Genomic DNA, 15,703 nt, shown 5'->3' with positions numbered 1-15,703 from the left:
CAGAAATGAACTCAGCACTGGAGTCAGGGATTAGAAATCAGACCTTCCTGACTCCCACTTCTGTGCTCAGACCACTTTCCCCTTTATGACCCATAAAGGTTTGTGAGAATATGAAGATTTGTTTGTTTACCTTTTTTATCTTCTTTTTTTCCTTCCTCAGCAGATGCGTTGGCTGATAAGGAGCCATTGTCTTCTGTGGTCTTTATTACATTTTCTTCCTGGATGGTTTCTTCACTGATTGTTATGGTGTGTCCATTTGAGGTTTCAAAATTTACTGTTACATCACCAGCTAAAATGAAGATTAAAAAGCCATTATCCAATTTTACAGTCTGCTCAAGAGCTAGTTCTCCATTTGTTGTCAACTCAGTGATTTTTCAGGTTTTAAGTTTCCATGAAAGAAAAGCACAATTTCACATTAATTTATTTTATGTATAAAACATTTTGATGAAGTTCTACTCTAACCAACTCTGTAATAGTATGTTATAAGGCTCTCCATTCACTGAGTTTGTGACTTCCAGATCACATGTGCCCAGTTAACAAGTAACATAGATTATTATCATCCAACTTCCCGCTCTTCAAACTGAACCTTGAAACACAAGATGAATTCTAAGTCATGCATCAGACAAGTAATAAAGATTATGCAGACCAAATTTTGCCCTACCTCTTACAACAGATTATCTTTACTTACTAATATTTATCTATGGTTTCCTCAATCTTTTTAAGAACCTGTCCTTAACACACACACCCTCCCTTCAGTGCATCTTGCTCCTCACTCTTTGCCTCCAAACATCTGGAGGACATTATCTACTTATGCTGTCCTTGACTAACTACAATCTGATTTCCACTCCTTATTAAGATACTTCACTGTCCTTATTAAGATAATCAACTATGTTCTTTCTGGTCATTTCTAAGACATTCTCTTTTACCTTTCTTCTCAAGTGCCTCCTGCCTTTCCCCTCCTACTGAATTCTCTCCCTTCTAAAATTTATTACTTTTTCTATCTCAATTCTCGTCTTCTGTCTCCAACTGCTGCTTTGTTGACTTTTTCAATAGCTCCTTGTCCTCCTCCTGCTCTGCTGGAGTCTTGTGGCATTCAGTTCTTGGCCTACTCTGCCTTCCCTTTATTTTCATCCTCTTACATAGTTTTTCTTACCATCTTTATGAATCTCAAATCTTGGTCTTTATCCTTGATCTCCCCCGTTGTTCAGTCTTATGACTCTGATTCTATCATTCTGGCTATCGAGACACCTGCTCCCACTCAACGTGATAAAAATAGAACTCCACTTTCTTAAATTCCTCTCCCTTCCTTGTTCATTACTGCTGATAATTCCACAATCTTCTTTTTCACTGTGCTGTCATAGTTGACTCCTCCGTCTCTCCTTCAGTCCTTTGTATACTGAGACTGTCATAAACCCATACTTTCCTCTCCACCTCCAAAGTTAAATACCTTCCCCCACAGCCTGTTCACCTGCTGCCTTCACTGCTATAAACTTGTCCTCACTAGCCTCACCACTTCCCCCCATCCACTCTTTAAGCTACACAAAATGCTGTCACCAAAATTATCTCCCTCACTGATTGGCCTTATCATGCCACTCTCCTGACCACCTTCCACATCTGGTTCAGACTTCTCATTCTCACCTTCAAGACCTGGCAATTCCTTTACCTGTCTACATCTCTGTGCTCATCCCTTCCTCCTCTCCATCCTGCTTAACCATTCCCTTCCTTCCAACTTTTACTCTCCTATCTTTGTGTGCCTTCTTTCTCAGAGCATCAAGCGTCTACTCTGTCTTCTTTTAGATTGCTCTTTAAAACATACATGTTTATCACATGTAAAGCAAGAAGCATTCTAGGAAGCATAGAAATGAACAGATGCCCCTTCTTAAACAAGGGAGAAAATATTTCACCTTCCTATCCTTTTCTCTCTTTGTACTGACCCAATCTGAACAAGAATTTAATGTGTATTACAACAGAATACCGAGTACTCTGGGTAGGGTGACCAGATGTCCCAATTTTATAGGGACAGTCCAATTTTTGGGTCTTTTTCTTATATAGGCTCCTATGATCCCCCCACCCCCTTTCCTGATTTTTCACATTTGCTGACTGGTCACCCTAACTCTGGGGTAGGGGGAAGGAAGGCAGGCTAAAGAAATAACAGCCGTTGTGTGTCCATTTTTAGCTCATTTATTTTAAATCTTGTTCTAATCAAAGTTAGAGATTAAAAAACATTGCACTTATTGCCCTTTCCCACCAAAATGCAATTTACAAACATCAATCAACTAAGCCTCACAGCACCACAAAAGAAAAGTATTTTTAAAAATTTGGTTTTACAGATGAGTAAACTGATACACAGAGCAATTAAGTTCCTTGTTTTAAGCCACAGAACAAGACAGTAGCAAAGACAAGCTTAAAACCCAGATGTGCTGAGTGTAATGCTCTGATACACACACTGCAAGGGTGTCTAGAGACACGCCCCAGCACTAGCAGATATAAAAATAACCCCCCGTTTCTAAATATTAATGTATATGAAGCTGCAGGGAATATAAATATTAAGCTATCCCTGACTTCACACCTAACATTCATTACACTGATTCCTCGGGTCAGTCAGAGTAAAACTTTTTTTTTTAGTGGAAATCTATTTTTAGAAATATCAGAACCTATCCTCTAAGACTTTTATAGTCCACTAGATTCTTAGTCAGTTCCTTTTACTGTTGTCTTTTTAGTCTTCATGACAAATGGATTAATTTTAGGAGATGGAAAAGCATTGCAGTTACTAAAATTATATTAGACAAAGATTATATTAGATCTAGATTTTTTTTATTAAATCAAGAATAGTACAAACACTACCACTATGAACAGCAGAAACAAACAACATTTTAAAGAGAGATGTGCATACTGCTGAAAACCTTCAGGTATAATCGGAGTTAGGTAACAATGCTTTACACAAGCTTTACATAATACATCTTTCTATGTTTACCATTTACTAAACCTGGTTGTGTTTTTAAACAAAGGGAGTTTTCCTCAAAGCTCCTTATGCCTCTGCTATTTGAATGTAGCATGTGTGATGGTGGTGGTGTGTGTGAGATACTGCACCTGTTACCTCTCAATATTGGAAACACCAGCTGTTGAGTTGCTTGCTTTGGTTTACACTTGTGACACATAGGGTGTTTCTACTCTGCAATCAGACAGCTGTGTCTGCCCCGTGTCAGCTGATTTGGGCTCACAGGGCTCAGGCTGTTTAATTGCCGTATAGACATTTGGGCTTAGGCTGCACTCTGAGCTGTGGGACTCCCCCCAAAACCTTGCAGGGTCCTAGAGCCTGGGCTCTAGCCTGAGCTCTAATGTCTACATCACAATGAAAGAGCCCCTTAGTCTCAGTCAGCTGGCATGGGCCAGCCATGGGTTTTTAACTGCAGTGTACACATACCCCAAATGCAAAAAGAAAAGGAGTACTTGTGGCACCTTAGAGACTAACCAATTTATTTGAGCATAAGCTTTCGTGAGCTACAGCTCACTTCATCCGATGAATTTGTTAGTCTCTAAGGTGCCACTAGTACTCCTTTTCTTTTTGTGAATACAGACTAACACGGCTGTTACTCTGATACCCGGTAAGTGGCAGGGCCCCAAAGTTTTTAGTTTTCTCATCCATAATCGCCATATCATCCTCCAGCTGTTTTGGAAAGAACTGCTCAACTCAAAATATCCTCTGAATCACTGATTTCAAAAAGTAACATTAATTACTTAGCACTTTTCATCTACAGAACTCAATTTGCTTTACAGAAGTGCTAAGTATTACAGAGAACACAGAAAGGTTAAGTAACTTGTCCAAGAACACACAGCAAGTCAACAGCAGAACCAGGAACAAACTCCAGGTCTCCAGACTCCAAGTTTGGTGCCCTATCCACTTGGTCAAACTGCCTCTCCCACTTGCTGCCAGTGTTTTGCCAAATCTGCCTTTTTATAACTGGATAGCTGATATTCATTATAAAATGGAACAACATGATAATAATGTCCATGCTTAGAGTTTAAGATCTAAATTTTAAGTTATTTGTCATCACCTTGCTCAGGTATTTCCTTCAGAACTCCCTTTCTTATCAGCTCCTCTCTGCTTTGTCTTGTCGAAATCTTCCTTTCCAACACTTAGAAAAAGAGAAAGCACAGTTAAGAATACATCCATTCTGGTACCGAATGTAAAATTAAAAAAACAAAACAAAACAAAAACACTCTGCAGACTCTTTGATTTTGCTAGAAAAAAGGGTTATTTTTTCAGATCTCACAAACTGGAAATATTCTTTATTTTATTAGTCAGACAGTAACCAATATCCTCAGCAATAATATTGCTTAGCATAACCTGTGCGGTGCCCTAACTGTATGGGAAAAACAGCTTTAAATGAAGTTAATATGGCCTGTTATAAACAGGAACAAAATCATCATTTTGGCTGATTATCACAGCAAAAAATGCAAAGTCGTGTTTTTAGGTTGGGGAAAAAATCATGGCAAACATTTTAATTAAGTTTATTTTTCATTAAAAATAAATAGCTTTGCAGTCATTTAAAAACATATAAAGATAGCAACATACCCACACAAACAAAACACACACCAAAATAGAGCGCAGGGTAAAAATTGATGGAGACATCTTGTTAACAGCAGACAGTGCAGGATGAAAGAGACCATGAGTGAAATTTTCAGAAGCACCTAACTGACTTAAGAGCCTCAATCTCATTTTTAAAAGTGCCAGGCACTTACAGTCTGATTTTCAAAGGTATTTAAGCACCTAAAGAAGCAGATAGCATCTACTGGGATTTTCAAAAGCACCTGGGTACCTACTGCAATTAAAATCAAATTAGTTAGGTGCCTAGGCACTTTTGAAAATTCCACTAGACACCTACCTGCATCTTCAGATGCCTAAATACCTTTGAAAATCTGGTCCTTTGAAATCCTAGGTCTCACTGAAAGTCAATGGAACTTAGGCACACAGGAGTCTAAGGCCTGGTCTACACTACGAGTTTATGTCGGATTTAGCAGCGTTAAATCGAATTAACCCTGCACCCATCCACAAAACAAAGCCATTTTTTTCAACATAAAGGGCTCTTAAAACCCATTTCTGTACTCCTCCCCAACAAAGGGATTAGTGCTGAAATCGACATCGCCGTTTCAAATTAGGGTTAGTGTGGATGCAATTCAAAGGTATTGGCCTCCAGGAGCTATTTCACAGTGCACCATTGTGACTGCTCTGAACTCCGATGCACTGGCCAGGTGTACAGGAAAAGCCCCAGGAACTTTTGAATCTCATTTCCTGTTTGGCCAGGCAAACTCATCAGCACAGGTGACCATGCAGTCCCAGAATCGAAAAAGAGCTCCCGCATGGACCGAACGGGAGGTACTGGATCTGATCGTTGTATGGGGAGAGGAATCCGTGCTATCAGAACTCCGTTCCAAAAGACGAAATGCCAAAACATTTCAAAAAATCTCCAAGGAGCTCAGACAAGCGTACTAGAAAAACAAAGAATCAAACCGACGCTCTGGGACAAAGCCCCAGACATGTCGCTTCTATGCTGAGCTGCATGCGATTCTAGGGGGGGCCGCCACCACTACCCCACCCCGTCCATGGACTCCAATGATGGGAGGATTTTGCGGATGGGGAAGATGAGGAGGAGAAGCTTGAGGAGAGCACACAGCACACCTTTCTCCCCGACAGCCAGGATCTTTTTATCACCCTGACTGAAATACCCTCCCAACCCAACCAAACCGGAGAAGGGACCTCTGGTGAGTGTACCTTTTAAAATATAGTACATGTTATAAAAGCAAGCGTTTTTTAATGATTAAATAGCCCTGAGGACTTGGGATGCATTCGTGGCCAGTACAGCTACTGGAAAAGTCTGTTAACGTGTCTGGGGATGGAGTGGAAATCCTCCAGGGACATCTCCATGAAGCTCTCCTGGAGGTACTCTAAAAGTCTTTGCAGAAGGTTTCTGGGGAGAGCAGCCTTATTCCGTCCTCCATGGTAGGACACTTTACTATGCCATGCTAGTAGCAAGTAATCTGGTATCATTGCATGACAAAGCCTGGCAGCGTATGGTCCCGGTGTTTGCTGGCATTCAAGCAACATCCATTCTTTATCTCTCTGTGTTATCCTCAGGAGAGTGATATCGTTCATGGTAACCCTGGTTGAAATAGGGGAATTTAATTAAGGGGACACTCAGAGGTGGCTGTTCCTAATGGGCTGTTTGCCTGTGGCTGAAAAGAAATCCTCCCTGCAGTTAGCCATGTGGTGGTGGTGGTGGTGGTGGCGGGGGCATTGGCGCTGAGCTGTTCGCGTTTGGCTAGCAGGGATCTTCCCTGATACCAGCCATGTTGTGGAGTGAGGAGTAAAGCGATCATCCCAGAGAATTGGATGGCGGGGGGTTAGTTTGGTTTCTGCTGCTGCACATTAACAGGAAAACTGCAGCACTGCACTAAATGGCCAACTCAACGTGCTTTGCTTGGTATGGGAGAGAAGGGCGCTGCTGTTATGAAGGTTGCAGAAGCCGAAAGACTATGGCTTACCATGGCCGCCTGCAAGCCGAATTCTGTTGCCCGGCCCTGCGTGTGTGATCCCTAACACCAAAGCCGCAGGCACTCAATATAAGATGCAAAATGCGACCTTGTACCAAAATCACATGTGCTATGTAATGTGAATAGTGTTGTTCACCGTGAAAGAGTATAGCCATTGTTCTGTAAAATGTACCTTTTTAAATACTTCACTCCCTTTTTAACTCCAGCAGCTAAAAATGTTTCAAGCCTACCTCCTCCATCCCAAAGGCTATCTCAAATAAGGCAGCAAAAAAAAACGCACGCGCGATGAAATGTTCTCTGAGCTCATGCAGTCGTCCGGCGCTGACAGAGCTCAGCAGAATGTGTGGAGGGACACAATAGCAGAGTACAGGAAAGTGGCCAATGAATGTGAGGAGAGGTGGCAGCAGGAAGATCAGAGGAGGCATGATGCAACGCTGGGGCTACTGCAGGATCAAACAGACATGCTCCAGCGTCTGGTGGAGGTTCATGAACAGCAGCAGGATCACAGACTGCCGCTACAGCCACTGTTTAACCTTCCTCCCTCTTCCTCACGTTCCATAGCCTCCTCACCCAGATGCCCAAGAACGCAGGGTGGGAGGCTCTGGGCACCCAACCACTCCACCCCAGTAGACAGCCCAAGCAACAGAAGGCTATCATTCAACAAGTTTTGAAGTGGCCTTTTCCTTCCCTCCTACCACACCCCACCCGGGCTACCTTGTGAGTTATCTCCCTATTTTTATAATCAATTAATAAAGAATACATGTTTTTTAAATAATAGTGACTTTATTTCCTTTGCAAGCAAGCTGTGATCAAACGGGGGAGGGCGGGTGGCTTACAGGGAATTTAGAGGCAACCATGGGCGCGGGTTTTCATCAAGGAGAAACAAACAGAAGTGTCACACAGTATCCTGGCCAGTCATGAAACTTGTTTTCAAAGCTTCTCTATTGCGCAGCGCTTCCTGCTGTGCTCTTCTAATCACCTTGGTGTCTGGCTGCACGTATTCAGCGGCCAGGCGATTTGCCTCAACTTCCCACCCCGCCATAAACGTCTCCCCCTTACTCTCACAGAGATTGTGGAGCACACAGCAAGCAGCAATAACAATGGGAATACTGGTTTTGCTGAGGTCTGAGTGAGTCAGTAAACTGCGCCAGCGACCCTTTAAATGTCCAAATGCACACTCTACCACTATTCTGCACTTGCTTAGCTTATAGTTGAACAGCTCCTTACTACTGTCCAGGGTACCTGGGTATGGCTTCATGAGCCAGGGCATTAAGGGGTAGGCTGGGTCCCCAAGGATAACCATAGGCATTTCAACATCCCCAACAGTTATTTTCTGGTCTGGGAAGTAAATCCCTTCCTGCAGCCGTTTAAACAGACCAGAGTTCCTGAAGACGCGAGCGTCATGAACCTTTCCCGGCCATCCTACCTTGATGTTGGTGAAACGTCCCTTGTGATCCACCAGTGCTTGCAGAACCATTGAAAAGTACCCCTTGCGGTTTATGTACTGGCTGCCCTGGTGGCCCAGTCCCAAGATAGGGATATGTGTTCCGTCTATAACCCCACCACAGTTAGGGAATCCCATTGCAGCAAAGCCATCTAGTAGGACCTGCACATTTCCCAGAGTCACTACCTTTGATAGCAGCAGCTCAATGACTGCGTTGGCTACTTGCATCACAGCGACCCCCACAGTAGATTTGCCCACTTCAAATTGATTACTGACTGACCGGTAGCTGTCTGGTGTTGCAAGTTTCCAGAGGGCTATCGCCACTCGCTTCTCAACTGTGAGGGCTGCTCTCATCTTGGTATTCTTGTGCTTTAGAGCAGGGGAAAGCAAGTCACAAAGTTCCATGAAAGTGCCCTTACGCATGTGAAAGTTTCGGAGCCACTGGGAATCATCCCAAACCTGCAACACTATGTGGTCCCACCACTCTGTGCTTGTTTCCCAGGCCCAGAATTGCCGTTCCACAGCATGAGCCTGCCCCAGTAACACCATGATCTCCAAATTGCTGGGGACCGCGGTTTTAGAGAAATCTGTGTTCATGTCCTCATCACCGCGCTGCCATCACCTCCTCACCTGGTTTTTCAGGTGCTGGTTCTGCATAAACTGCACGATAACGTGCAAGGTGTTTACAATGGTCATAACTGCTGCGGTGAGCTGAACGGGCTCCATGCTTGCCATGCTATGGCGTCTGGCTAGGGCAATCCAGGGAAAAGGGCGCGAAATGATTTTCTGCTGTTGCTTTCATGGAGGGAGGGAGGGAGGGTTGACTGACGACATTTACCCATAACCACCCGTGACAAATTTTTGGCCCCATCAGGCATTGGGAGCTCAGTCCAGAATTCCAACGGGCAGCGGGGACTGTGGGATAGCTACCCACAGTGCACAGCTCGGAATGTCGATGCTTACCACAGTACTGTGGATGCACACCGCCGAATTAATGTGCTCTGTGTGGACACGTGCACTCGACTTTATACTATCTGTTCCCAAAAATCGACTTCTGTAAAATCAGAGTACTTTCGTAGTGTAGACATGGCCTAAGTCACTTTTGAAAATAGAACTTAGGTTCTTTTGAAATTCACAAAAATCATGGCCATGACAAGCATACAGATTAATGCCCAGTTCTTGCAAAGAGATGTGTGTTGGTGGACACTTATGCCGCCTGGAGAGTACCATTAAAGTCAATGGGACATGACAAAGAAATAAAGGCCCACCTGTGCACATACTGTTGAAGGACTGGGGTCTTAACCATCATAGTAAGCAGGTTTATTTATGATAGTACTGCACTGAATGCATCATTCTATCACATAGGTTCCAAGGACAATAAAGGAGGCATGTAAAAAATTGCTTACCTGTTTTACTAATAACAATTTAGATTAAAAATCTTGCAGTTTTCAGAACCTAATTCACTTAATTCTTGCATTTATGCTTACTGCTTCCTTTTTGCATCTCACTTGCCCTGGACAACGAAACTAGACTGATCAGTATCATTTTCTGCTTATAGGGCTTGATCCAATCTCCACTGAAATCAATAGCATTTTTTACACTGACTTCAATAGGCACTGGATTGGACCCATAATCTGGTTTTACTCTTCATTTCTCATGATGATGTTTTTCCAATGCTACTGGGTAACACTTGAATTTAAAATTGTTTTAAAAGAAAAATAAAAAGAACCATGAAACACTTCCTTTCATATTAGGATGAAACGCTTTACACTTTCAAAGCACTATACTACCATTACTACACATATTACCTAGAAGATAATACGGTGATAAGTAACAGTCAGCATGGATTTGTCAAGAACAAATCATGTCAAACCAACCTGATAGCTTTCTTTGACAGTGTAAGAAGCCTTGTAGATAGGAGGGAAGTGGTAGATGTGGTATATCTTGACTTTAGTAAGGCTTTTGATACTGTCTCTCATGACCTTCTCATAAACAAACTTGGGAAATACAACTTAGATGGAGCTACTATAAGGTGGGTGCATAACTGGTTGGAAAATCATTCCCAGAGAGTAGTTATTAGTGGTTCACAGTCATGCTGGAAGGGCATAACAAGTGGGGTCCGCAGAGATCGGTTCTGGGTCTGGTTCTGTTCAATATCTTCATCAATGATTTAGATAATGGCATAGAGAGTACACTTATAACGTTTGTGGATGATACCAAGCTAGGAGGGTTTGTAAGTGCTTTGGAGGATAGAATTACAATTCAAATGATTTGGACAAACTGGAGAAAAGGTCTTAAATAAATAGGATGAAATTCAATAAGGACAAATGCAAAGTACTCCACTTAGGAAGGAACAATCAGTTGCACACATCCAAAATGGGAAATGACTGCCTAGGTAGGAGTACTGCGGAAAGGGATCCGGGGGTCATAGTAAGAAGAAAAGGAGGACTTGTGGCACCTTAGAGACTAATAAATTTATTTGAGCATAAGCTTTCATGAGCTACAGCTCATTTCATCGGAAGCATTCAGTGGAAAAATGGGGTCATAGTGGATCACAAGCTAAATATGAGTCAACAGTGTAACGCTGTTGCTAAAAAAGCAAACAACATTCTGGGATGTATTAGCAGTATTGTAAGCAAGACACGAGAAGTAATTCTTCCGCTCTACTCCGCGCTGATTAGGCCTCAACTGGAGTATTGTATCCATTTCTGGGAGCCACATTTCAGGAAAGATGTGGACAAATTGGAGAAAGTCCAGAGAAGAACAACAAAAATGATTAAAGGTCTAGAAAACATGACCTATGAGGAAAGATTGAAAAAATTGGGTTTGTTTAGTCTGGAAAAGAGAAGACTGGGGGGACATGATAACAGTTTTCAAGTACATAAAAGCTTGTTACAAGGAGGAGGGAGAAAAATTTTTCTTCTTAACCTCTGAGGATAAGACAAGAAGCAATGGACTTAAATTGCTGCAAGGGAGGTTTATGTTGGACATTAGGAAAAAATTCCTAACTGTCAGGGTGGTTAAGCACTGGAATAAATTGCCTAGGGGAGGTTGTGGAATCTCCATCATTGGAGATTTTTAAGAGCAGGTTAGACAAACACCTGTCAGGAATGGTCTAGATAATACTTAGTCCTGCCATGAATGCGGGGGACTGGACTAGATGACCTCTCGACGTCCCTTCCTGTTCTATGATTATGTAAGCTTCACAGCACCCCTTAAATATATTTATCCCCATTTTAAAGACTGGGAAATTCATGCAGAAGGAAGCTATGGTCTTGATCCTTCATCATTCCTAGTATTAACTGACCGTGTTTTATAAATTACTTTAAATAACTTACGTTCTGTTAGCCCAGCACGATAATATAATGTTCTCAATTTATTTGATTATTGGAAAGAACATTAGAAATTACGTTAATATTTGCTATGAATTTAGTTCCTATGAACAAAAAAGGTTGCATAACAAATACATCTGACCAAGATTCTGTACTCTTGTATAAGAAGTGTATTGTGTCTACTTACGTTACCTTAATATGAAGAGACGCCAGCATCTAATAAGGTTGAATCTTAATAATAATTTATGGCATATCACAGATATTAGATTATACATTACACTGCATTTCACAATCCAATATTTTCAAAAAGTAAAAGCACTTATGCTGGGATTCATTCACTTAAGACAATAATTAAATCCAAAAAAACTATTTTAGAAGACTTAAGAATGTACAAGTCAAGCACTCAAAAGTCAGGAAATGCCAGAACTAAGATTGCCTGTGCCTTAATTCAGCCCCCTTGTGCTAGGCATTATGACAAAACCTTTCATTACATGATCACATGCTATTTTTTCCATAGGATCTCTGCCTCATTCAGTGCCTGGGATGAATGGTGTTCACTGAACAAGTTGTTGTTCTTTCTTTTTCTTTTAATCCTTACTATTCAATGTGTGGCCCTAGGTCTTGTTCACTGCACACCATTCAAACACTGCTCTGAAAATTATTAATTTCCTCATGGGCATTTCTATGGTGATCTCACCACAGAATCTAAGTGCTTCACAAATATTAATGAAGTTACCTTCACAACACCCCTGTAAGGTCAGATGGTATTATTGTCCTCATCTGTAAAATGGGGAAGAAAGAACAAGGCCAGAACTGTCAAAAGAATCCACCCATTCTGAGAGATATTTTTGAATGTAATTTCCTAAGTTTAAATATGCAAACTGAAAAAAACCAGAAATTCTGTGGAACCATATTGACACCCACGTGGTTCATCAGCTGGCTCGGAACCTTGCATTGCATAGACCTCCGCCATTAGAGCTAAGGGAGTTACTGATAGAGGTATCAGGCTGTTGTCTATGTGGCCCAGCCACTAGAAGCGGCGGGATGAAATGCAGTTTCCTAGTGGGTTTTGCTATTTGCTGGTAGCAGAGAAATATCAAGACAAAAATCTCCTTGGTTCAAGTCCAGATTGTGGAAGGTGGGCATGGTCTAATGGTTATAAACCATTTTGCCCCCTCTCTAGCTCCTGTCCCTGGGCCCTCCCATCCTACCCTAGTTCTGACCCCTGTATCCTCTCCCTGGGGTTGATTCAGGTGGCTCCTACTCCCCTCGTTTTCCCTCTTCCCTTTATTCCCATCCCCCTTCCATCCATCCTCCTGCATGTGTCTTTCCACTCCTAATCCCAGCCCCTGTACACACTGCTCCTATCCTCCCCTATGCTATTTCCCTCCCTCCTGCTCCTGCTCCCTACTTCTCAGCTCTTGCTCCTGCCTGCCCCCCACTTCTCTCACCCTCTGCATGCTAGTCAGGTTTCTTCCTCCTTCTCTTCCATGCTGCCTGGCCGCTAGTGTAGCTCAGTTGCTCTGTGGGGATGGCACAAATCCAGTTCAACTGACACACAGGCATTTAATAGACAGCAGGTTTAAAACAAACAAAAGGAAGTATTTCTTCACTCAACGCACAGTCAACCTGTGGAACTCCTTGCCAGAGTATGTTGTGAAGGCCAAGATTATAACAGGGTTCAAAAAAGAACTAGATAAGTTCATAGAGGAGGGGGTCCAACAATGGCTATTAGCCAGGATGGACAGGGATGGTGTCCCTAGCCCCTGTTTGCCAGAAGCTGGGAATTGGCCACAGGGGATGGATCACTTGATGCTTACCTGTTCTGTTCATTCCCTCTGGGGCACCTGGCATTGGCTACTGTTGGAAGATAGGATACTGGGCTAGATGGACCTTTGACCTGACTCAGTATGGCCATTCTTAAGTTCTTATTGAGAGAGGATGGAGCATGCTCAGTGCAGACAGACTCTATGGAGAATGTAGCCTCCATATTTCAAGACGTCTCCATTGAGCATATGCGAACTTCAATTTTCAGGGATTTATAATTTGGCCAAATTTGGCTGGTTTTCCATGGGATGATAAACATTCCTGAAACCAGCGTGATCGCTCTCCCCCAACACACCAAATTTCAAGCTCATACTCCAAATCACAAAGCTGCTAGAACTTCTCAATGGATAGTTGTAAGATTTTTTTTTTTTTAACATGGGCAAAACAATATATATTTTCCCTATTCTCATTCTCGGAAATGGCTGAATTATTTTTGGATGAAATTTAACACAAAAACAAAAAGCCCACACACAAACTCAGACCAAGTCAGATACCCAGCATGGAAAATTTGAGCCCAAAACATCTTAAGTTTGGCAAAGTTATAAATAATCAAAAATAGTTGTCTTGTAATGGAATGTGTTAGGCAGGCTAAACTATAGGCTATGCGATGGACACCGCTTACAATACACCAAGGGAATCTGGACACAACCAGAAGTCTCATCCATGCCTGATCATTTCCTGTCTTGATTACAACAAGGCTTCCCTGATACTCAGTCCATTAAAAATACAGTGGCTAAAATTACAGAACCATAGACATGTAGGGTTGGCAGGGACCTCAAGAGGTCATCAAGCCCAGCACCCTGCACTGAGACAGGACCAAGTAAACCTAGTCTATACTTGACAGGTGTTTGTTCAACTTATTCTTAAAAACCTCCAGTGAGGGGGATTCCACAACCTCCCTTAGAAGCCTATTCCAGCGCTAACTACCCTTATAGTTAGAAAGTTTTTCCTAATATTGGTCCTGAATCTTTCTTGTTGTAGATTAAGCCCATTACCTTTGGTCCTACCTTCAGCGGACCTGGAGAACAATTGATCACTGTTCTCCTTATAACAGCCCTTAACATATTTAAAGACTGAGGGGAAATCTGATAAAATTAAGTCATCTTCTTAAGATTAAACATGCCCTTTTTTTTAACCTTTCCTCATAGGTCAGGCTTTCTCAACCTTTCATCATTTTTGTTGCTCTCCTCTGGACTCTCTCCAATTTGTTCACATCTTTCCTAAAGTGTGATGCCTAGAACTGGACACAGTACTCCAGCTGAGGCTTCACCAGTGCCGAGCAGAGTAGGACAGTTACCTCCAGTATCTGAAATGCAGTCCTCCAGAATATCATCCTTTTTCACAACATCACCACATTGTTGACTCTCATTCAACATCTTTGTGATACACTATTACCTTTATTCCTTGCCTGTTGATTTAACCATGTTGTCCCCACCCACACCTTTCAATACTTCTGCTGGCTCTCTCTCCTTCACTACATGGGCCGCATCTACCATGATTGAATTGGCCTTGTTAGCACTACAAAAAGTAATTTTCCCTCTGTTGATATTTACCCCTTCTTGTCAACTGTTGGAAATAGGCCACATTCACCCTAATTGAATTGGCCTCGTTAGCACTGACCCCCCCACTCGGTAAGGCAACTCCCATCTTTTCATGTGCTGTGTATTTATATCTGCCTACTGTATTTTTCACTCCATGCATCTGATGAAGTGGGTTTAGCCCACGAAAGCTTATGCCCAAATAAATTTGTTAGTCTCCAAGGTGCCACAAGGACTCCCCTTTTTCTTATTCAGACTAACACCGCTACCCCTCTGAAACCTGTCATACATTCAGCTTAAATTTCTTAAATTTGCCTTGTAGACCCAACACAACTCTATCCCCTCCTGCTCCACTAACACCACGAGCCTCAGTGCACTATTCAGCTAATCCTCCCACAAGCATTTCTGTATCTTTATTCATGCTGTCTCCCACGTTTGAAATGTCTCCTTTTTCTGATTTTCCAAGCTACCACCTTCTCCTTATTCAGAGTGGTCACAATATGAAATTCTATCCTTGCAAATGCTTTTAAACTTAACCACCAGGATGTACACATGACTAGCTAAGTGACCACTAGATCTTATTGCTGTTACCTTTGTTCTCCCTTAGATCCCTTCTTTACTGTTTTTTATCCCCACTCCAAGCACCATGTCGGATACTAAAGCCCCAGTCTTGCCAAGGGATCTGCCCTTGTAGACCTTTACGCTTACTTGGAGTCCTGTTGAAGTCTCAAGGACTCCATGAGGGCATAGGGGTCCACATCAATAAATCTCTTTCCAGGTTCAGGGCCTTAAATTATACAGTTTTTTGGGACAAGACACCAGGGCTTTCTACCTGTACTGTAATCCACTTAGCACATTTCTGGAAGCTGTTAACGCAAACCACAAAAATTCTTCTATATTAAATTCCATCATCAAATATGGTGATTTTAAAACAATATTAATGTGAAACAGATATGGCAATATACAGTATTTTAACATAGCATGTTTTATATACTCGTGCAGTATAACTA

At 42.2% G+C, this 15,703-nt stretch overlaps 1 protein-coding gene across 1 annotated transcript in view; it reads right to left on the bottom strand.

The window, feature by feature from the left end:
* Positions 1-15,703, bottom strand: part of PHACTR2 (phosphatase and actin regulator 2) — a 143,504-nt gene that overhangs the window by 50,371 nt on the left and 77,430 nt on the right. The window contains exons 3-4 of the mRNA XM_077813155.1: positions 4,056-4,136; positions 131-289 (exon numbers count right to left, since the gene is read on the bottom strand). Of these exons, the coding sequence (XP_077669281.1) occupies positions 131-289; positions 4,056-4,136 (240 nt within the window). The remainder of the gene's footprint in view (positions 1-130; positions 290-4,055; positions 4,137-15,703) is intronic.

This window comes from Eretmochelys imbricata, chromosome 3, assembly GCF_965152235.1.
Source record: "Eretmochelys imbricata isolate rEreImb1 chromosome 3, rEreImb1.hap1, whole genome shotgun sequence".
In the NCBI taxonomy this organism is placed as follows: domain Eukaryota; kingdom Metazoa; phylum Chordata; order Testudines; family Cheloniidae; genus Eretmochelys; species Eretmochelys imbricata.
The sequence above is the reverse complement of the archived record's forward strand: the minus strand, read 5'-3'. Positions and strand labels throughout refer to the sequence as shown.